Below are 22,981 nucleotides of genomic sequence, written 5' to 3' on the forward strand. Positions count from 1 at the left end.
CGAAACGTCAAATTTCGGCGCGTATACGCGTAAATATTGAAATCGATCTTCCAGGTGGACTCAATTGCTTATAAAAGACACAAATATTCAGGAAACTTTGTATTCAGTGTTTATGGATGATACATTATGAATTTCAAGATATCTGGGTGCGAGCTGTATGAGTGAATTTCTCGGGAAATCAAAGAAGTATGCAATATTTTGTTTTCCTTTTTTCCCAGACTTTACTCTACACCTTTTATGCAGTGGTATATATGAGATGCTGATGACAAAATTTAATGAATGTGGAATAACGGCTCCCATTTACAGGTTTTACATCTCATTTTGACCAACCAACGAATTGTTAGTGTAATAATTCGTAATAATGGACCTTAGCGTATAACCATCGAGCATTATGTTGTAGAGTGGTCAAAGTCTATAGCGAGTTATGACTAATAACCTATACCTTTCTGTTGATTGGGACCGGGTAGTGCTGTGAAGCACCCTAGAACATCTTTCCTCTGTCATAAATTGACGGTGGTCTCATTTTCCGCCACGTTCGCCACTATCCCCCAACCTACCGGTCGAAGAAGTTTGATTCGATTTGTTCGCATTGAAATATATTACTTAGTTGCAAGTTAAAGGGGCTGCAGGATCAGTGAAAGCGCCTTCCTTATCAAGTGTACTCAGGATTCATGACAAAGAAAGAGTCGAAGGTTTCAGCAAGATTCCCGAATTGCAACTCATAAGCGTATTTACAAATTGTTTTATCGCAGTTGTTGGGAAATAGAAAAAATTGACTTTCTCTCATAACGATCCTTTCTTGCGCGTGTGCGATTCTTTCTGTACAAGTGAATGTACATTTTTGAAGCGGTGAGTATATGCATTGAATCTTGCTGTTCACTTTCACCTTTAATTTGTACGTATTTATTTAATGTTATATCTCTGAATGGATTTAAATACTTCCTCTGACGGCATTTTCAGGGCCTAAAATAAGATATTTTAGTGGTCTGGTATGTTTCATGTTTTTGGTTATCAAACTAAGGTCGTTTTCAATTCAGTTATTGAGTTGAGCATTATTATGCTGTGTCATTAAATAAATGACCTCGTGGTTGATTTCAAATGAGGCATGATGAATTTTATGATCTTCCTGCTATTGTGCGCTTAGCACCCGTGTGTGTATGCAAGTCCCAAGTCCTCTGCCAGCTTGGCTTCGCTTGAGCTTGTGATGAGTTTTGATGGAGGGAACGAGAAAGCTTATATCTCAAATTTGTTCCTTAATTTCCTGGAGAAGTTTGTGGCCAGAGTTCAAATCTGGGATGACGAGCTTGTCTCAAGTTGTATTTGCTGCCTGGGAAATTCTTACATCTTTGAAATGAGATATGTCACTTGGCTTTTACCGAAAAGGACCTATAGTTTTTATGGCTATAGGCATGTAAACTATAGGTTCATTATAAGCTATACCATATAAACATATATGTATATATAGGTCTCCTCAAGCGTCTACATATATCCGAAATCAGCCTGATTAAAATTTTCAAATTGTTGGGTAGAATAATTGATATTTTCCTTCAAGCGATTCGGTGGCATACAATTATGAAATGTAACTATTGGAAAACAGAGTGTCAGATGAGACGTGCTGGTAGTGGTCTTATCATCAGGCGTGTTGCGGGCAGTCGCCAAAAGGGGCCACTACAAATTTTGCAGGCCGGGGCACCCAAGCCCATGAGCCTGAGCTCCTGTCTTGCCAGGGTCAGCTCGTAATCAAGATTACCAAGTCTCGTTGGAACCCACTGGAAAATACTTGCTGTGCCAATTAGTACTGCAGCTGAATATCATTTGCCCACTTTATCCAGTTAGTCCTCTGACCAATTAGTCTATAAATATATGGAGTAGTCACATTAAAGAAGAAGACGTAACCATACAAATTGCAATCCATTGTCGATGATATAAAGTATTGATACGTGATAGATGCATTTTTACACATATGCCTGGAAATCATAGGTATTAATTGGGGCATATGTGGTTTGGACAACTTCAAAACTGGCTGTTAGAAACCTTGAGTTAGAAGTGGGCTCCCACTTCTCCTGCTAGACTTGAATTTCAAGGAATTTAAGAGCCACAGACCCAGGAGGTTGTGATTTTATGATCTTGCGATTGAGAAAGAACTCGCTGAGTCAGCTTTGATGACGCCCTACTCTGATATATCCTCATGGAATTTTAGTGAACATGGGAGTGGCTTGAAGAGGTCGACACTCCATGGTTATGTATTTGGTGGAAGACCACTGCCCTACTCTTCTTCTGCTGGGAAAATGACACGTCAAAGCTCCTCTGCTGGAGTGTATGGGTACTTATGAATGTGTTGTTGCCGTAAAAATAACTAAATGCTCTGTTCCGGGTTTTGGCCTCTTTATTCTATAGCCAACAAGCGACTTTACAGCTGGGTGGTTTTACAGCAATAACTCTCATATGCTGCAAGACACGGCCTTTTATACATGTCGCTCTCGCAACTCCGCGTCCTCGGCCCCGCTGCCTTTCCGGGGTTGTGGTTAATGGGGCCTCCGCACGAACCCGCCACAATGAAGAAGGCCAGTTGGAAGAATTTCAAATGGATCGTCATTAATGACCTGCCAATTCCACCTTAGGTTCTGCTGTCTTCGGAAGATATTCAGCTGAAGAACATATGATGTTAATGGAATATTGGCTGTCATTCAGCCTGTCTAACCTCCCAAGATGCAGAGAATGCAGTCCTTAGTGACAGACACCTCACCTCCCCCCCCATCCCCAAAAAAAAAATTTTCCTCGCAGCAACTGCCCATTATATATCTCCATAGTAGCCTAGCCTAGGGGTTCTTATCCTCTGACTTTCTCTCAGCTATAGTAATGGATTGAGATTATATAGGGTACCCAAAATTTTCTGAAAACTGCATACCGTATTTACTCATGTAAACCTCATGTATCCAGTGCACCCCCATTTTTTGGCCATCTTGTGAGGAAAAAAATACTTCCTAACGCTTTTTGGGTGCGATCCAATATAGGAACTCATGATTCATTGCTACCCTACAAGCACACAGGAGACTGTCTCTTGACGACAGGTAAGAGACCCCGAGGAGATGGCCGCCCTCTCCCCTTTCTCCCTTGGTTCGTCAATTTTCGAGTGTTCACCCCCACCCACTTCCGCTTCTTTCCGAGGTCAACACTTCGCCTTTCCGAAATTACATTATCTTCAAGAGGCATTATGCGGATACCGAGTGATCATGGCTGTATATTTAATTATTTTCTAATTTTATATTGGTAATTCGTCGTGGTATAACACGAATTAGACATTAATTAGTATAATTATATCGCTGACTACGCCGATACCGGAAAAGAGCCCTTCCTCCCCCTTGCAACATCCGCTTCGTCCCTTTCACTTTGTGCCATAACCGCCATAACTCGAATCTGAGAGGTCCTGCCTTCGAAGTTACGATCACCGCACGTGTTTATCCTCATTGTTGGAGCTTGCCGGTTCTTGCAATCGCTTTTTCAACTGCGTCCATTTTCACCGCTTTGAGGTAAGTACTGATTAATTTGTATCCCTGCTAATTTTTATGGCATTATCATATTGTCTTCACGTGTCCCAAAGGACTTAGATTTTGTCATTTATTCGGTAGTGTATTCGATTCGCTTATGGTTGCCTTTTACATGTATTTTCATGTGTTACTCATTAACCTCATTAAGGATAATATTCGTTATCTAATGTACCTACCTTAGTGTTGATCCCAAATCGCCTCGTGCAAGTCGAAAATATTCACGAAGCATGGCCGTTATCCTTCCGACGCCATTATTTACTCTGTGGACTTTTATTAAGTTTTGTTGAATTCCCGATAATAAGGAAAATTAATGTAAACAGCAGATTTATTTTGAGACATTAAAATTAATGAAAGTTGATATGTTTAATATTCGGCTAGCCGCCATGTTGTGTGGCTCGAGGTGCATTGTCACATTTACTGATATAGATTATAATAATGAATTGATGTCCTTTAGTCTTGCTAATACTCGAGAACCGATTTGGCTCATTTTGATTTTAAAATGTTGGTGAGTGAAAGTTCAGGGAAGGTTTAAAAGGTGAGAATATTATGAGGTATATGTGGCCTTGGAATGGGCCCTGAATATTTTTCGTAAGAAGGACAGGTAAAGTTCGTTATGAACGACTGCAACCTTTTCTTTTGCATATTTAAATTCGTGATAATGGTTGCACATAGTTGGAGCATATAACATTGGAAAGAAAAATAAATTCTCATTCTTGCACTCGAATTTCGTCTTCTGCGTTATTTACCTTGAATTTGGGGAAAGTATTCGAAAAAATGCTGAAAATTTAGTGACATATAGGCTCACTATCCCCTTGATTGTTGATTTACCTCATAAAAAGCTGATTTATCATTGTGGGTAAACTTTTCTCGGGATCCCTCCGGGTTAATGTTTTTATATCGGCCAACGTTTCAAGTACCGTCTCGGCACTCATCTTCAGGGCTGAATCATAAGGGCAGCTCATTTATCACTGTTTATTCACAAATAGGGTGCGCGAAATGATTTTCACATACTTTACGTTAATTTCGTTACTATCAGTTCATTGTTGATGTTAACGTAGTCAGTTGATTTTGTAGTTTGACATAGCGCCAATATTTACTTGTAAGTGCGCGAGAAATATTAATACTTTGATCATTCATAATTCTATGGAGATGGCGACCAAACTAAGGTCGTTCAATTCAATCAAATGTTCAAATCAGATTAATCGGTTAAGACGCAGTACTCATGTGATCCTGCAATCAGTAGCATTTAACTATGATTGGATTGTAAATTATTGTACCGATAAATCAGTGCAGTTGGGGAAATACTAATCATTTGTTAATATTGCAAGGCGTTTCTCTTCTGACTTGGTATCATAAATAAATATGGAAAGTGGAACTGGTTGATTGGCATCTCAGTGGATGTTCCTGATAATAGTGGTGGTTTTTAAGCTTGGTGAGTTCTTCTTTTGATTTCTTTTTATCCACCCTTACAGTTTATATGTATGGACTAACGGAATTTTTTTACATCTTCATTAATAGGTGGTGAAGTGAGGACCTGATGTTTGGATCATCGTTCTTCTGATTCTGGTGGGCAACAAATACTCCAGGGTGAATCTCTTCTGACTTGTTATCATACATATCTATGGAAAGTGAAACTGGTTGATTGGCATCTCAGTGGATGTTCCTGTTAATAGTGGTGGTTTTTAAGCTTGGTGAGTTCTTCTTTTGATTTCTTTTTATCCACCCTTACAGTTTATATGTATGGACTAACAGAATTTTTTTACATCTTCATTAATAGGTGGTGAAGTGAGGACCTGACGATTGGATCATCGTTCTTCTGATTCTGGTGGGCAACAATTACTCCAGGGTGAATCTCTTCTGACTTGTTATCATACATATCTATGGAAAGTGAAACTGGTTGATTGGCATCTCAGTGGATGTTCCTTTTAATAGTGGTGGTTTTTAAGCTTGGTGAGTTCTTCTTTTGATTTCTTTTTATCCACCCTTACAGTTTATATGCATGGACTAACAGAATTTTTTTACATCTTCATTAATAGGTGGTGAAGTAAGGACCTGACGATTGGATCATCGTTCTTGATTCTGGTGGCCAAAATACTCTTTGAGGATGTTTTTCTTCTGGTATCGTAGCTGAGAATTGGATGACTTATACATAGGGAGTGGAAAGTGGTATTGATACAGCTTACTTATTTTTTAATGTTGCTGTTTTGTGTGTGTTTACATGAGATGATGGTTTAGAACTCCGTAGGTTCTTAGTTGTCATTATCTTGCTTGGTTATTGTGTAGCTTAATTCTGTAGTAACAGATATTTTTCTTTATTAATAGGCGGAGTTATCGGTGTCGGAGTGATGTATCCTGTTTGGTTTCTTCTGCTGGTGGGAGACATTCACAATAAGGATTATTCTGCAGCGACAATCTGCCTGTTATACCATTTTGGTTGAAGAATCTTTGGAGGCACAGCTTTATACGTAATCTTTGGTTTTATTTTATTCATTATCCTCTCATATTTGGTTGATATTTAATTTGTTTTGGTTAATGTACTTGATTGACTATCTCATTCCTTTTTTATTGTCATTTTTATATTTGATGCAGTTTAAAGGAGTAATAGGAATTTCTTAATTAATTTAATAGGTGACACATAAATGGTTCATTTCCACACCCGTTTGACCACATATCTGCATTCCTCATGCAGTAGCCGTACCGTTTTGGGCATATTAATCTAATAGAGGAACTATTATCGATGGATTCTTTGGCAGTTGTTCCCATACTTATGTTGTTGGGTGATTATGTGAAACTTGCCAAGTTCTCTGCTAGTAAATTCTTCGTCAATATTTTGAGTGATTACAATTTTTTTAATTTCTTCATTTTTACGCAATTGTTCTTATTACCTTGTGATGGAACATGTTAATACCTTCTGATGGTGAGCATGGTTCACAGCCATGATGAATCTCCACAATGTTGTGAAGCAGACATGCAATTTTGCAGTAGAATTAGAAGGTTGTGCACTTAATCCTTGGCAGAGATGCCTGGTGTTTTTCTGTTGATGTTTCATTTAAGATATGGAACAATGGAAATCCCTCGTGTTTTGTTTATTCTTAAGTGTGGGTTTAACATATGGCATGGTGACATTCTTGGGATATTGCTGTGAGGATGAAGATGCTATTTTCTAAAATGCTTAGCTTTGTTGTTGCGATTCTGCAGTTTTTAATTCAGGGAGGATTCTTTACAGATTTCCTATTTTGTTCATTTTATCTTTAAAATCTCATCTTGTTCTTGTGTATCAAGTATGTTATTTTCATTACGTATTGGCTCTATTAATTGGGCATTGCATAGTATTTTAGCCTGAGAGAAAACGTGTTAAAGTTCTCAAAGCATTATTATTGTTTTTGTGTAGTCATAGCATTTTCTTAATGCAAGTATTCTGCTTTTTCTTTTCAGGTGTTGCTTCAGTCCCTTGATGCCCAGTGGCCTTGTGAAAAGCTGTTTCTATGTAATAGGAGTTCATATTTGAAGTTTCTCTGACATTCAATGTGGCTTGTTCTAGTACTTTTTGTAAATAAACCAATATTTGCAAATGCTTGATTTTCTTTGACATTTCCTACGTTTCTGTCACCGAGATTTCGGTTTGTGTGTTGTCATCGCTGTTGCTACCAGTCCATTAACACCATGTTCGTAAGTAATATGCTTTAATGTCAATTCGCATACGCCACAGATTTATAAGTGGCCGGTTAATGTATCTTGGAATAGTAAAGTAGCGGTCGACTGTAGCTCGCTGCTCGTAGTGCTGATAAATGACAACAGATGGCGCCACCGTCGCACAGTTAATGTGTCCGACGTAGTTCGCGTGGTTATCGCTTGATGGCGCATCAATCGGAAATCGGAGACCGTCTCTTGAGTAGTGCGGACATTTCGTCATGGGTTCGTCATCGTATCGTCCGGCCGTCTCCTTGTTGTCTCCGGAGACGCTTACCGCTTCCGGGAGGCGGTCTCTTTGGTTTCTGTGGAGAGTCTCTAAGGATTCGGGGGAGACAGTCTCCCGTGTGCTAGCTGGGTAAATCGATAAATTTACATTTCCATGATTAGTAAAGTTAAATAATAACAGAAATGTAATTCCTGCGAAGGTTTCCTAGTTTCAATGCTAAACTCTGGAAAAATAAACGATAAGAATTTGAGAGAAACTGGAACGCGACTTACATTAAAATTTGGAGGATTCGTGTAACCCGCGCACCCCCATTTTTTCAACGGCATTTCCGGAAAAGGGGTGTGCGGCTTCTACAGGTAAATACGGTATGTAATATTAAATACTATTGCTTATGCCCTAGCATTGAAATGTATTGCAAAAAATAAGGCAGATTATTGAAGAAAAATACGTCCTGAGATAGAGTCATGTTTATTGTGGATATTTCGATAGATGACTGTAAATCTCAGCATTATGACAATAAAATGTACAGTTTAATTAATTAAATTTACTGTTTTGTGATTCGTGGGAATTGACAAAAAATGGCCAGTGCAGGCAACCTGTTTACCATGCAAGCTCATCCTGAAGCAAACATAGCTATGTGCCTGACTACAGGATAATTTGTCATCCTGTGGACCTGCCAGTTCCATGTCTGGGTCAAAAATAATCTCTGGTAATTCCAATTGGACTACTTGGATGATCAGAATTGTTACCTCTACTGCAAAAGCTATAAATTATGTGATGGAAAGGGGTTTATGTGGTGTAGAGTTGTAAAGTGACATTCTTTACCATCAGGCATAGGCATATTAAAGTATCTGTCTAAATATTAAAGTGCTTGTTGTCCGCACATGCAAGAGAGAGAATTTTTGCACCCCTAGAAGATTACATACGTTTACAGTCTGGTATAAAATCTAAACTTCAATGCTAAATATCTAAGATTAGAAATTGGCAGAAGCCACAGCTTCTAAATTTATTTTTAAACATTTTAAAATTCATATTCATTGGGACACTTACACTTATACTCCAAGGATTATGAATTATTAATGCTCATGGTAAATATCTCCAAATGTATGGTATACATTATAGATTCGAATTATAACTGGGAAGTGCTGTATTTACTTGAACATTTTGGGAGAAATTGCAAATAGAAAATACTCAATTGATTCAAATTTCCACTCTTGTGATTTGTCTTTCTTAGGCTGTTGAAAAAAAATGGAGCAGGCATATTCAGTGCCAGATGATCGCTTTGTTTACGAACAGGTTGATTTGAGGGATTACTTTTCAAAACTTTGTCAATTACTTGCTCCCTATCCATTAACATCTTCAAAAATGATTAAAGATATACTTTTGAAAGTATTAAAACTTGAAGATCCTGAGGACTTTGATGTGTTGGCATCATATTGTGCGTAAGTAATTTTGTGATGGATTCATTTTGGTTCTGTGTTAAAGCTCAATGTAAGCCATCAAATGTTTCTCAGCCTGCAGAAATATACAGTGCCAGATGAACCAAAGCCTATTGATGTGGATTATTTTATGAAACATCCAGGTATGTTTAGTCCTTCTTTTATGCTTTCCTGTGAAACCATAGTTGCTTATTTAGAATCAGAATTAACCCAATATGTTCTTTTAAAGGTTTATATGATGCACTGCCAATACCACCAGATGGAGAAAGAAAGCTTAAAACTTTGGAATTACTCCTGAAACGGAATGATGAGCAAGAGGTCACATCCACTTCAAAAATCAGTAGCTGCAAGTGGGTGGTAAGAGAGGATCGTTTAAATATAAGGCTCAAAAATGAATGATTATTGTTTAAAAAATAAGCTTTATTAACCCTTATAGTGCCAGCAGGCTAATCTATCGGCTCGAGGGATATATATGGGCAAAGAGTGCCACAGCCAAGGCTGATCTATCGGCCAGGTTTTCTTTACATTCACAACTTTTACTTTTTGTGTTTCCTGCAGCATTTGCAACTGCTTTTTTTTAGTATCTGTCAGGCTTTAATGTTCCCATAAGTATTTAGAGTACATGAAAAAAAATAGCTTCAGAAAATGCATATTGGACTTCGTATAAATTTTTAAGTGCAAGTGTACAAATTCACCAAAAAAGCTGTGGGATTTAAATCATACCAGGCAAAATAGGCTGACAAGGGTTAAAGTGATCATTAATTAATGTCAAGGTTTCAGTGAAATGAAACATATTTTTGTAATGCTTTAATAATGGTAGGGGGCAGTGGCAGATCTATGGGGGGTCGAATCACGCACTAGATGGAATTGAAATTTTTGGAGGTTGCCACTCAGTACATAAGTATTAAGTTATATTTGCTGATATATTTACCAACTTTAACAAATTGAAAAAAAATTAGGTCTAAACTGAGGGCCTATTTTATATGAATTTGGTATGTTACAATCCAGTGGCATGTCCAGAGAGCGGCTATGGGTGCTATAGCCCACCCCTGGGATATTCAATTTACACTAGATAGAATGGTAATTTTGTTTGGACCCCACTAATGCTGGTAAGTTACCCCCCATCCAGCTCTTTTCTTGTCCCTATCCTGGATCCACCACTGTTAGGGGGTACATTGAAGAGGGAGCTCATTTGGAGGGGTGGCACAAAAAGTTTGGGTGGCAGTTTGAACTCTAAATCTTAGCTCACAATAGCCGTGTAATTTAGGAAAGGTATGCATGGCCACGGTACTCCCTCTTCCTCACTCTCAACCTCTCAATTAAATGTATGGAAATACAAACTTTACTCGCTCCATGCCAAAAAATGAAGTGCATATGCCACTCCTTCTTGCAGAAGAATTTATATCAATCTCCCAGAGATTGAACCCCTGTGATGTGGGCACAGTCTTCTTCTCTTGTCAGTGGAGAGCATTGCCAGTTTACTTATGTTAGCCATTTCTGTGACGTGGTATTCCATAGGAAGGTCTTAATCCACTTGGCCATTGTGAAATACCTCAAGTGCACAGAGTAGCATTGTGTGATTCGCAGCACACAGTTTACATAGCAGTGGCATGTACAAAACCATGTTTTTTACAGGATGATAGTTCTTGCTGGATGTGAACTTGCCAGCATACTCCATGGACAGCTGTGTAATACCCCTCTCCTGGAGGGGAATGCGGAAGACTTGATAAATTTATTCCAATAAAAAACAGTCTTAGTAAGAATTAATGCCAAACTTTCAATCTCACACAGGGCAAAGGAATGAGAGTTATGGATTTAAAACCTTGGCAGCACTTTGCTTTGGTAGCAAGAATTTATCACCCATTCAAGCATGTCTATGGTGCCAAAAGGTATGTTATGGAATTAATGTGAGAATAAAATTAAAAACCATAATCACTGGTTTAAGTGTCATAAATAATTTCAGCAAAGAAATACAGTAGACTCTCGTTAATACGAACAACGTTATTACGAAGCAAATCGTTGGTCCCGACGAAAAGCGCTATCCAATCTATTGTAAAAGAAACGTTATTACGAAATTACGAACCTCAGTCCTATAGTCCCGGTGGTTACATGAACTTTATTACGAAGTTCCGTGAAAAAGCAACGGCATTTAGGTAGATGTACACCACGCTACGTTATCATCATTGATCTACGTTTAATTTCTCTTCTTGTACTATGCACAAGAGTGTCAATTACGGTTCTTTCTTCAGTAGGAGATACTGCAGTATGCACGCAACATCATATAATAAGCTTCATTCATGTGGGATTATGGTTACCTACTCATTAACGCTCGTAAATTGTACAGTCCTCCTCTTACGGACATTGGATTTACAAATTTTCGGAGATACGAACATTAAAAAAATTCAAGCGCGCCCGAAATTTCAAATGTGGCGCATTTGGAGTTTTCCGATGCGACACGGCGTGGCGTAGAGGAACTCGCAATTTGGCCATAATCTGAACAAAGTATCATTTAACCCGGTGTGGAGTCAGGAACTGTTCAGCGTTTCGCCCATTCTTTCATCCCGCGGGGAGCGATTTTTTTCGGCTCCGGCTACGTTGCAAGCTAGATCAGTTTGTCACAATCGTGAGTTAACGCACAATTGTGATGCAGCGTTGCATTCTGAAGGATAACCACTCACCTCGATGCCTTGTATAGGTTTATCAACGTACGAGAAAGGTCTCGGATCGCATCTTATTCGTATATTAAGGCCTTAATCATGATCTAATCGCGTATATTATACACTAGACTCTGAAGATTATAAGTGCGAGAGATTGAAGAGGCTAGAAATTTTGACGGAGTATGTTTTTTTTTCATTCGCTGATTACTAGAAGAAACGTTCATACGAACTTCGTTATTACGAACCTCCGGTTTTTGGTCCCGAGAATTTCGTAATAACGAGGGTCTCTGTAATTACTTGAAAACTGAAAATTGTGAATAATGAAGAAAACGAATGGGCTTCACCGCCGGTTTTTTTAAATTATTAATTGTGATTAAGTGTGAAAATAAGAAGACCCATATTTTTCCATTTTTGGATCGATTGGCTCCTTTATTACTTATTTGCAAAAAATACATTTTCTCTCAAATGAGAGCTGTTGCCAGTTGATGGCAAAATTAGATTTTATAGTAAAAAAATGTACCCAAGGGCGTACCCAGGATCATGACTAGGGGGGAAGGGGCAAGCCAAGTTGTGACATTTTAGCATGGAAAAGGTGGATGAAACCAACATTTTAAGAAAATTATAACAGCGCATTATCAGTTTATGAGATTGTTTCCTTGAAAAATAGCTTTATTTTAGTTACATATCTTAAGCTAATACACATCATTTATCATGGGTTTTAAGAAACTTTATTGAATACTTTCGTTTCAATTCAGTATACTGATTTTGCGTAAAAACTTTTGCTATACTTTTACTTCTGGGGGGGGTGGGAGCTGCCCCCCTCTGCCCCTTTCTGGGTACGCCCATGAATGTACCTATGAATTAAAAATTGCTAGAAAAATTAATTATGATTTTAAGTTAATCATGTCAATCCAAATTGGTGAACCAAGAGATTTATTTGATGTAGTCTTAATGTCACTTTTTGTCATGTGTAATATATAAGCACTAAATAAAATATTATTAATGTAGCATTATGCATATTTTTTTCTCTTGCTTAATGTTGGTGACAGTCATCGACCTCCCAAATGCTGCCAAGAAATTATGATTCTAGGTCATCAAACTTTGGATTGCGTAAGGGATAAAATAATATGTGCCAATGATTTGAATATTCCTGGAGATCTTAGTGACAGAATAAATAACATTCCATCTAAGAAGGCTAAGGTAAATTTGAGGTGAATTATTTGGTGGTAATTATATTTTTCCAGTGGAAGATTCTTATGTACACTTTATGTAATGTGTCAAATAATTACTGTCTTGTCATTTTATATTGTTTGTATATTGAAACACGCAAAAATTTAAAGGATAGGAGGTTAATTGGACTGTGCAGAGAGATGTCCCTAAATTAAATTTGACCCACATACTTGCTACCATTGATATTTTAACTTTTCTTATCTGATTTCAAATGGAGAGAGCCCGGTAAGATACCTGGAATTGATTCTTCTTTTTTAAAAGTTACCCTTGCTGGATTTTCTAAATTCAGCATTATTATCTGGGTGATTACAGAAATGATCAACTATTGAAGTTAGCTGGACTTCAGGAGTTGATAATTGCCAATTCTATTTCATCAATTCATGTCAGCCAGAATAAATTTTCAGGTTAACTATGCATAGCTTAAGTAAAGGGTGACTTCCTATGAAAGTTACTGAGCTGATATTTTCTGATGTCATTTTTGAATCAATTGGTATCAATTGATTACTGCTGACCCAAACATTTGAGTAAGGCTGCCCATAATTCAAACTCGCACGCTCCGCGCGCTCGTTAAGGGGCTCCGCCCCTTAAAACCCCGGTTCCGGCTTCGCCGTCTACATTTGTGGTCGTTCGAAGACTTTTGAAGTTCGAATAATCTCAACACGGCTAGGGGCCGGCTTCGCCGGCCTGGGGGTAGGGAGGTGCCCCACTCATTCCTCGGAACGGCTTCGCCGTTCCTCGCTGAAGGGCGGCTTCGCCGCCTGGGGGTTTAGTGTGCCAGAGGGCGAGGGCATTTCGGAACTGTTTCACCGTTATTCGTTTAAGGGGCGGCTTCGCCGCCCAGAGGTGGGGGGAGTCCACAGCGGTTGCGCCGCTTGAACATCGGGGCGGCTACGCCGCCCGGGGGTTGCTGAAGCTCTCCCTCGCCTACGCCAGTTCCTCGTTGTGGGGCGGCTTCGCCGCCTTGGGGTTGAGGAGCCCCCCCGCGGCTGCTCCGCCTAGTCCTTATAAATGGTCTTCCCCACCGAGAGGGATGCCCAGGGGGATTCGGGGATTTTAATGTGTTATGCATGCAGTCACCAAAAGTCCACAGTGATCATGTAGCGATGATTGTAAAAGGTAGTGCAATGCGGATTAATAGTGGCGACAAGTACCCATAAAAGAAGACTTAATGGCAAGTTTTTCATTTTTTTTCGGGGGGTTCCTACGGAATACCGGGGGTTTTATACTTGTGTTAAACCAGTGGTCACTAATAGTTCTCATAAATTCCGTGCCGATAAGTCCTAGGGGACCGGAAGAGTGGTCTTACGATTCTTTTCCCTGGAGAGGCTATTTATTAGAAATTTTTTGGGAGGTTTCACGGGGTTATCGGGGGTTTTAATAAGTGGTAGGGGCACCGGTTAAATTGTGTCGAAAACTATTCGGAAAGGCAACTTTAAAATTATTTTTTCGGCGATGTTCCAGGAGGTGATCGGGGGTTTTCTGGTATTTTTTCCCGTATGGTTTACGGTGGCTCGCCCTCACCAAATATTCCGGAAGTAGTGCGGCACAATGTTTGCGAGAAGTTCCCAAATAGGAGACACATTTTACATTTGGGGGGGATTTCACGGGGATACCGGGGGTTTAAATGTGTGTACTCCTGGCGGTCACCATCCATTCACATAAATTTCGGGGGGATGAGTCGTTGGGGGCGGTGGAATAGTCATGAAAAGTACCGAAAAAGTAGACTTATTTGAAAATTTTATTTTTTTTGGGGGGGGGGGGGGGGGTGTATGTGGGTTTACCGGGGGTTTATAGGTTTTTACTGCCAGCGGTCATCAATCGTCCACATCAATTCCGTAGCGATGAGTGGTAAGGATTGGAAAAGCATCGGAATTGTGACGAAAGGTACCCGACAAGGCTACTTATATGCTAATTTTAATTTTTTAGGGGGTTTCGGGGGGTTAAAAGATGACGGTACTATATGGTCACATTCATTTACTGTCATGTCTAAAAGAATTGTGCCCTATGACATCCATATTTCGAAAGTAATACAATAAAAAGCAAACCAGTCCCTGAAAAATGTTAGCAGTGCCCGCCATTTTTATTTTTTCGCGGTTAAATCTATTAAATAATTATTAAACTGCTTATGTCTTCTGAAAAAAAATGCTAAGCTGTATGTAACTACAAAGTTTGAAAGAAATCGGTTGAGTAAAAATTGACAAAACCTTGTGTTAATCTTTTGAAAATTGTAATTTTCGGTGATTTTCGGAATATTTTAATTTTTTTCTGAGTAACCAAGGACGACGAAAGAAAATTGTTACCTACATTTCGTAGACGATGTTATAAGCATATATAATAATAATTTTCGTTATCCTATACCTTAAATTAAGTCGAAGGGAGCGGAAGTTATGAAATTTTAATAGAAAAACGAATTTTTGGACGCCATTTTGGCTGCAATTTTCTCAAAAAGAAATTAACAACATTACGTAGTTACGTGCCCACGTTTATCAGCTTTCAGAAAATGCATTAGCGATCTGTGTGGCACACACCATTCGCGCGCAGTAAAATAAAAACCGAAAGACTGTCCCCGAAAAAAGCCCGATTTCGGCCATTTTGTCGTCCTAGCGACGACACGTGGCGGAAACTTCCGGTTTTCGGATTTTTCCTCCGGATCATTTCGGATTCCCCGCACGCGTGCCAAATTTCAGCTCTCCAGCACTTCTGGAAGTGGTCGGGAATTTGTATCCATGAGTGAGTCAGTCACCACAAGGGCTGTATATAGATAGGATAGGCCACTTTTTGACACCACAAGCCCCACAGTAGACTCTAGAGGAAAGCATCTGGATTGGAGGTGTGTGCCAGTTGGACTCTTTTAGTGCTTATCAGTGCATCCTATGAATTTAGTCGCTCCTATGAATAATTACAAAGAAAATGCTGAAATGGATACAAATAATAAAAGGTGGAAATCAATTTTTGCTATTATTATTTTCTGCTATTCAAATTGCCATGAGGAATCAAGAGAATTAACTTGAATGTGAAAATCATGTGTTACATTATTTCATGAAAAAAATTTTTAGTGTGAACTAGTAGTATTATTAGAATTAAAAAAAAAAGATATGTATTTAATTTTCTCCTGAGTCCATATATTTACCATATTTTTGGGTTTTCAAGCCTCTGCAGACTCCTTAAAGTAGGTGTGTGGGTGGCATGGCATCCACAGCACCCGCTGTATACAGTATAGTGCAATACAATATACAGTATAGTACAATAGACATGCATATGAACCTGATCCCTTTAGAATACTGTATTTTTTTGGAAAAAGCTGTGTAAGAGACCAATGTTCACACCAGATATTTGCATTTAGGACCAAAGTAAATGCCATCACAACACTGAGTGTGCCATGTCAATGTTAGTCCCACTCATATACTAGTGTATACATCAAGTAACTTAGGAATCCTCCAATCCCTAACGTGGGCTATTGCAGACAATTCTCGTACACAAAACCCCTATTTGGCATATATGTGGATTATGGATAACTTCAGCACACGATACATGTTTGTGTAATTTGAATCAAATGTATGGTGGTAACTGCATGTTCATGTACTGTTTGAGGGAATAATTTCTTCTGTGTAAATAGTGGTAGATAAAAGGGGGTAACTGGAACAAATATGGCTACCCCCTGTAGTGTCTGGAAAAATTGAAAAGACAGTAACCTTCTAAGTTGGCTCTTCATTAAAGTTTTATTTCATCAGCTTTTCTATAAATGTTTTAAAATAATTGTAGGATAAATTAAAATCCATTATCCTGACCTCAGACAAATTACCGCAAAGAGGGTGAAAAAAACGCCGTGGAAATCCAAAAACAATGACATAAATTTACCCATGCTGGTTAACTATAATTGATTTTTCACTTTTTTCATCAGGATGTTTACCCATCTGGTCTGTTTTTTATTGAGGACAGATTCTATATTGATATGCGTGCTCCTGGCAGCAAAAACTACAGTGTGCCAATTAAAGTGTGGGCCCAAACAAGATCTCTGAAGATAGGGTCAGCTCCATCCCTTAGTATGAATGAATCAGCTATTCAAGATCTGAAAATCCGTTTGGGATACCCTTATGTATATCAGCACCAAGGAAATTGTGAACACATTATTCTATTTTCTGATGCAAGGTAATGTTCAAAGATCTATCTATTAGTTATCTGATTTATGTAACATGTGATAATTGGAGTTATTATTCCACTTTATTGAAGTCTATCTTGAGCCAAGTTTGCTCAAGGCATAATTTTAAATAATCAGGTTTTGGAATAGTTCATCTGTAGCTCTGTGAGTGCCAAGTGTAATCAAAGTTGCTGGCAGCAACCAGCTATGGATAATTTTTGCGCACATGTTTGATGATTTTGATATCTTCTTGAATTACACTTTTCAACACAATTAAGGCACTTGGTGTATGTATGCACATCTCTGTATGGCATCTTGTCCTCTAGTTTGGGATTCAAAAAGGCAGTCTTTGTCTCGCAGCTTTCTTGGACATGCTAGAACTATGAAATCTTCAATTGCCTACCTTGTTTATATCTCACTAATGCAATGGTTTCACTAGTCCAGGATGGTAGAAGGCTTTTTGCGACAGTGTATAATGTGATGTGATGTTCTCTTTACATTGTTTGGGAATGTGGTCATGTGTGTCGCTTGTATGGCAACTGTTCTGCCAGTTTTACTGCGGGCTTTTTAAGATCATTGTAATCCAGTTTTTTCTTGTCAGTTTTTACTGGTACTGGTGAGATGTGATCTGCCTTATCTGTGATTGGTTGATGGCTGGACTACATATTCTGCTCCAGGTATTGCGGAGTTTGTATAAGTCATGCCAGATTTTAGTAGCCTGCATCTATCACCAATGGGCAGAACTGTTCGTTTTGTCTTTAAATAAATTCTCCAACATGCCAGCCAAGCTCTACTGAGGGAGGGATTGGGAAACACATAAGTGTTATTTTAATTCCATTGATAACTTTGAGATCCAAAGATAATCAGTTATAGAGTATTATGTATTGCATTTTAATCTTTTATGCTGTAGTTAATTATGGAATCAATATCTATACGTCTTTCGATAACTGATACATACTTTGTTAAGCATAGTATCCATGATAAATTATATAACATGAACATAATGACCATCTTGAAAATGACCTTAATGTTGAAACCATGGTTGGTAGTGGAGTTATGCATTAACGTGAGGAAATTATTTTTTAAATATTTTATCTTGGATATATATCCTCACCACGTCAAGTATGAAATGATTTCTTAAGCATAGTTTGCATTTAAAAGCTCACTTAGTTGGAATTTTGATAAAGCACTTGATGACTACCACTGTCAAAATTACATTAAATATGAATCTACCATATGTGTATTTGCTATTGGGTCCATAGTGAATTATGTATTTTCTTGCATTCTCATTCCATGTGAATTATGGAACACTATGTATAATTGCAGGCTTCTTCAGTCAGCTGACTCTCTGTCCTCGGCTGATTATCCAGTTTTGCTGAGTGTCTCAAGCCAAAATTCAAAGTACTGCATGATTTGTGGGCATTATGTTGCAAGGTAAGACGAATTGGAGCAGACTGCTTATAGGATATAGTGAAATTGTGAGAATTCAGTGAAACCTGAAAATTAAAATAAATAACAATAAATGGCACAGCTTGATGACTTTCGCAAAAACAAAACTCTTCAAAACCCATAATAAGATTTTGTAGGTGGATTCAGGAGTTTTCTCTATGACATAAATATTGCTATCATAGCAATAAAAGTACCTATTATTTATAATAAATCCATTTTCTTCCAGAAAAGCCACAAATAGGGTGGTTTCCTATTATTTTTTTATTGCCTAAATCGAAAGATTATTACTCCTCGAGTACGCATTTCATGCTTTTAGATTTTTAAATGACAACACTGCTCCAATAGCAGATTCGTGATCATAACATGGTGGAGGTCTAAGAGCAACAGAATTTCCGAAACACTACGCCATGCTTACTGTGTGCTGATTACCAAAGGGAAGGTCATGAGTCAAGAAAAGAGGTTTTAAAATGGTATCTATATGCCTTGTACACTCATTGGTTGCTGTGGTGTAATAATAGCGTGTAAAGCTGTGGATACGAAGGTTATACGTTCTGTTCTCCCTTGTGTTAATTTTTTTCTTTCAGCCACACGGATAAAGTACTTGTATAATGCTTTGTATCTTCACCAGCCAGTTGCTTGCTGTTGTTTATTTTTTTCTATTTAACAGGATTTTAATTTAATTTAACAGGAAAATCTATTACCAGTTGTTAAGCTCTTATAAAGACTCGCTGAATTTCACCGGTAGGCTTTAAATTCATGTTGGGATGAGCAGTGTAGCATGTGAAGTACGCTGTTCAGCCGCCTGTGGCACTCCAACAGAAGCGACTTACATTGTCTGAGGATATTTGACTGCATTCCTTACCTATTCTTCCCTAAAATCTTACCCTTGCCTTATATAAACCTCTCAGCTTACGATAAGTTGCTTATCAATTTTTTCCGTAAGAAATCCATAAAAAACAGATTACTCTCTTACTTTGTGCTATCTGGGCAGAGTCTAAAAGAAATAATTTTGAATTATTTTATGTAAAATGAATATCAGAGAAATAATAGTATAGCTTGTTGTTGTTTCAGGTGGATATGTCAGAATAGTAACAGGCTTCCATTCAGCATCTGTTACATGTGTGACAGCTGTTTCAAGTCATATAACTACGTGAAAGGGAAGAAAGTGGGCCATTTCATTGCATATCAGTATGCAGATCGTTCTACAATTTTATAAATAGTATTAGCAAAAAGCTTAATATTTATTAAAGAGTAAGATACTGCTGGGATTTCCCTGAATAACCAATACCAATACGATACGCAATATGAAACGCATCTCCAATGCTTAAAGTTGACTTTTTCCTACTTGTACTTTGTTTTTGCATGCAATAAAAATTGAGTATACTGCAGCTGAAAGTGAAAAAGTTCATTTTTTGCTGTTGAAATTTATTTGTCATAGGCCATTTATGGTCACAAATAATTTCTCCATGGAAAACCATGCAATGACAAGTTTGCAAGAACTGCCCAACAATATATCGCATATATCCTGACAAACAAATGAATGATGCAGATTTTTTACATCGTATGTGTGTATGACTGACATGATATCAGGCTGACTTTAGTCAGTGTGATAATTTGATATCGGAGTAATGATAAACTTCATAAAATTTGACCCCCTCGATTTTTTAATGCTGTAATTACTTCTCAAAAAGCATTCCAATTTTAAATGGGAGACAAACAAGAGATTGAGACCTGCAAACTCAGGTATTACATTCATAGTTTGGTACTCTCTCTTTGAGAGGAAAAAATGCACATTTTGGCATTAAAAAAATTCATTGGCACCAAAGTTAGTTCTAAAGGATTTCACTGACTTAGTATATTTACTAAGAATCATAAAACATTCACACTTGATGCACATTGGTAATTTATTTACAAAACCTCTCAGTGCATGCTGTTACTAAATGGGTGACAATATGGCACTTCGTATGTCAATGAGTAGACTTTTTTTTTAAGAAATGCACCTTTGTAAAGAACTAACCCTTTTCCAAATTTTATTGCTCAATTGATTCAATTCATATTTATTGCTAAATGATATCATCACTGGAAGCCCATCATCAACATGTAATGTGCTGGTTGCCATTGAAATGTTTCTCATTCAAATCCGTATGTACTATTTTAATTTTTTTTAAAATATTTATAAGAACTTGAACACAAACCTAAATTTAAAGTAACTTTTATCATGAAAGAATTTTTTTTGATTGTTAATTAAGTAAAACCCTATCAATAGATTTAACTTGAGCGATTAGTAACACAAAGTCACAAAAAACGTAATGAAAAGAAAAAAATAATAAAAATCCATAAAACATGATGTAGTTTCATCAAGATAAGTCATCTAATGACACTACCATTTTGAAAAATGAGGAGTCAATAAGGAAAGTTAAAAAAATGCCTAAAATTATCTAAATAACAAAACAACTTTAATTTTGAAAGAATTGATAGTCTTTATCTTTAATACTTTGTTGGTAAAGTAAGCCTAGCTCCATCCAAGGTTAGCATTAGCCTATTGTTTTTTACAAAAAATTCACATTTCAGCAAACAACATATTTCACCTTTCTCGATAAAAATAAATAATTCTAAGGAATACCATTTTAAAAATATAAATAAAATTGAAGGAAGGCAGGAAAAAGTCCAATTTTAAAACACACATTAGAGTGGAAAGAGAATTTCATAATAAATAACTACATTCTTTCTATTCACACATTGGATGCAAAAGCATAAGAGAATGTTATCTTGTTTGATAAACAAGGAACATAAAAGTACAATAAAATCATGAGATCCATTAGAGGAATGTCACACAGAAATAATAGAGGAATCTGTAGCACTGAACAATCATGAAAAAAATAGAGGATTCATAAATGATATGAATCATTTGAGCTTCTTATAGCTTCCCCAAATATTTACCAGTGGTCACCATACTTCTTCTGGTCTGGCAATTCAATAACATAAATAAAATGCCTGCATTTCTGAATATTTATTCTTTTGACGTAATAGGCCCTAACCAGAGGGAATTTCATTCAAGTCATTTATAAGTAATTCACATTGATTCCTCTTTTTCAACATTTTTTCACATTAATAACTAGATTCAAAGCCATTAAAAACCAGTAAGCTCCAATTAAAATTTTCAAAATCTAGCTTGGAAGCTAAAATCCCAGGAATAATTCACCAAGAAATCACTATTCAACTGAAACAAAAGGAGATGGGGTTTGCTGATCTTCAATAAACCATGGCTTCACAGCAACTGTACCATTACCATAAATATTGCTTTCAAGCTACATAAAGCTAGTATTTGGCACACCTGCAATTAGTATTTCCCTTCCAGAAACTGATTTTTCACATGCATAAAATGTCTGAATTCCTCTATGTTAGAACATTACTATCCAATCAGCTCTACATGAGGTTAACATATTAATTTTTGAGCCATAGATTGAGCATATCCAAACTGTGAGTCAAACCACGACAGGTAAAATAATTAAACAAATGAAGTTACTTTCATTTCACTCTAAGGCACCAAAATATAGTAAACAGTAGAAGAAAAAAATGCACTGATACAATCAAAATGTACTTTTAACCTCCTGGCACTGATGTGGGGACAAAATATTATCACCAATAATTTTCCAACATTATCACAAAGGGACATGAGACAGGTTTCCTCAGAAATAATTCAAGTCACATAATCATTATACATCTTCATAGGCTTTAATGCATCTGCCAGCTAGTATTTATGGAAGAGGCAAAAAATTATTTGGCTATTTATCTTTCTGAGAAAAGAATATCCTTATGTAAAATTTCAGTCTTCTTTTTTTGATGATTTGACATTCTTTTACCATTGCTATTCATGTAACATGCCAAGTAGACACATAACAGAGGGAAAAATAGGTGGAAATGCACACAAAAGAAGACCAAGAGATAGTTCCTTCAATCAGGTCAAGGATGATACGGGGAAGAGTCTAAGGGAAGTAAAAGAATAGGTTTGATAAATGGAGGGCAGTAGAATACCAATCCTAGGGTAGTTATACAAACATAAATGCACACAGAACTTTGTACCTTACAAGACTAACTCCTGATTAGAGCACAATTTTTAACTTTAATCATCCATAACAGGGATGGAATAAAACAAAATTTTGATCGATGCACCTATTCACTGAACAATCTTCAACGGTGCACTAATTTACACTGTGGAACTTTTAGTTCACAGTTGAATAAATACGCATTGAAAATTTCCTTATTCCAATTATCTATTTTCGGTAAAAACCTTCCAGGAATAATTAATTTCTATTTTACTTCATTGAATAAATATAGCTGTTAGGTGCTAATAATGCACGACCTGTACACAGTTCAATGAAAACCATGCTTATATGTACCAAACAGAACCCAGACACAGAATAATGAAGAGGGTGATCAGGATCAGATTGAGATGACGAGGCCCTAGGCTATTCCAATTATGAGACCTCCCATTTTTAAGCTTGTAAATTACATGAGAGATAATAAAATACATCATTACTATGATATATGTTAAATGAAACACGTTGTGATTGGTACTAACCTTTATAAACATTAAATAA

General features: G+C 37.3%; 1 protein-coding gene across 2 annotated transcripts; it reads left to right on the plus strand.

Annotated features, from left to right (window-relative positions):
* Positions 1 to 6: 6 nt before the first annotated feature.
* On the plus strand, positions 7 to 22,978 carry LOC124167351 (snRNA-activating protein complex subunit 3-like). 2 transcript variants are annotated; one of them, XM_046545353.1, is made up of 9 exons: positions 7 to 186; positions 8,702 to 8,909; positions 8,982 to 9,049; positions 9,136 to 9,263; positions 10,698 to 10,795; positions 12,613 to 12,763; positions 16,695 to 16,942; positions 18,258 to 18,365; positions 19,452 to 22,978. In XM_046545353.1, the coding sequence occupies exons 2-9, from the start codon at positions 8,716 to 8,718 to the stop codon at positions 19,594 to 19,596; spliced, it is 1,140 nt and encodes a 379-aa protein (XP_046401309.1). In that variant the 5' UTR covers positions 7 to 186; positions 8,702 to 8,715; the 3' UTR covers positions 19,597 to 22,978. The 2 variants fall into 2 exon arrangements, with proteins under 2 accessions (XP_046401309.1, XP_046401308.1); XM_046545352.1 differs by lacking the exon at positions 7 to 186 and adding an exon at positions 448 to 849.
* Positions 22,979 to 22,981: the final 3 nt, after the last annotated feature.

This window comes from Ischnura elegans, chromosome 10 (assembly GCF_921293095.1).
Source record: "Ischnura elegans chromosome 10, ioIscEleg1.1, whole genome shotgun sequence".
NCBI lineage: Eukaryota > Metazoa > Arthropoda > Insecta > Odonata > Coenagrionidae > Ischnura > Ischnura elegans.

Bases quoted from the DNA above. Each gene is read 5' to 3' on its own strand.
- LOC124167351 (XM_046545353.1), top strand. From the start codon at position 8,716: ATGGAGCAGGCATATTCAGTGCCAGATGATCGCTTTGTTTACGAACAG. The intron at 9,050-9,135 runs GTATGTTTAGTC...GTTCTTTTAAAG, and splicing joins TTATTTTATGAAACATCCAG to GTTTATATGATGCACTGCCA. The intron at 16,943-18,257 runs GTAATGTTCAAA...GTATAATTGCAG, and splicing joins ATTCTATTTTCTGATGCAAG to GCTTCTTCAGTCAGCTGACT.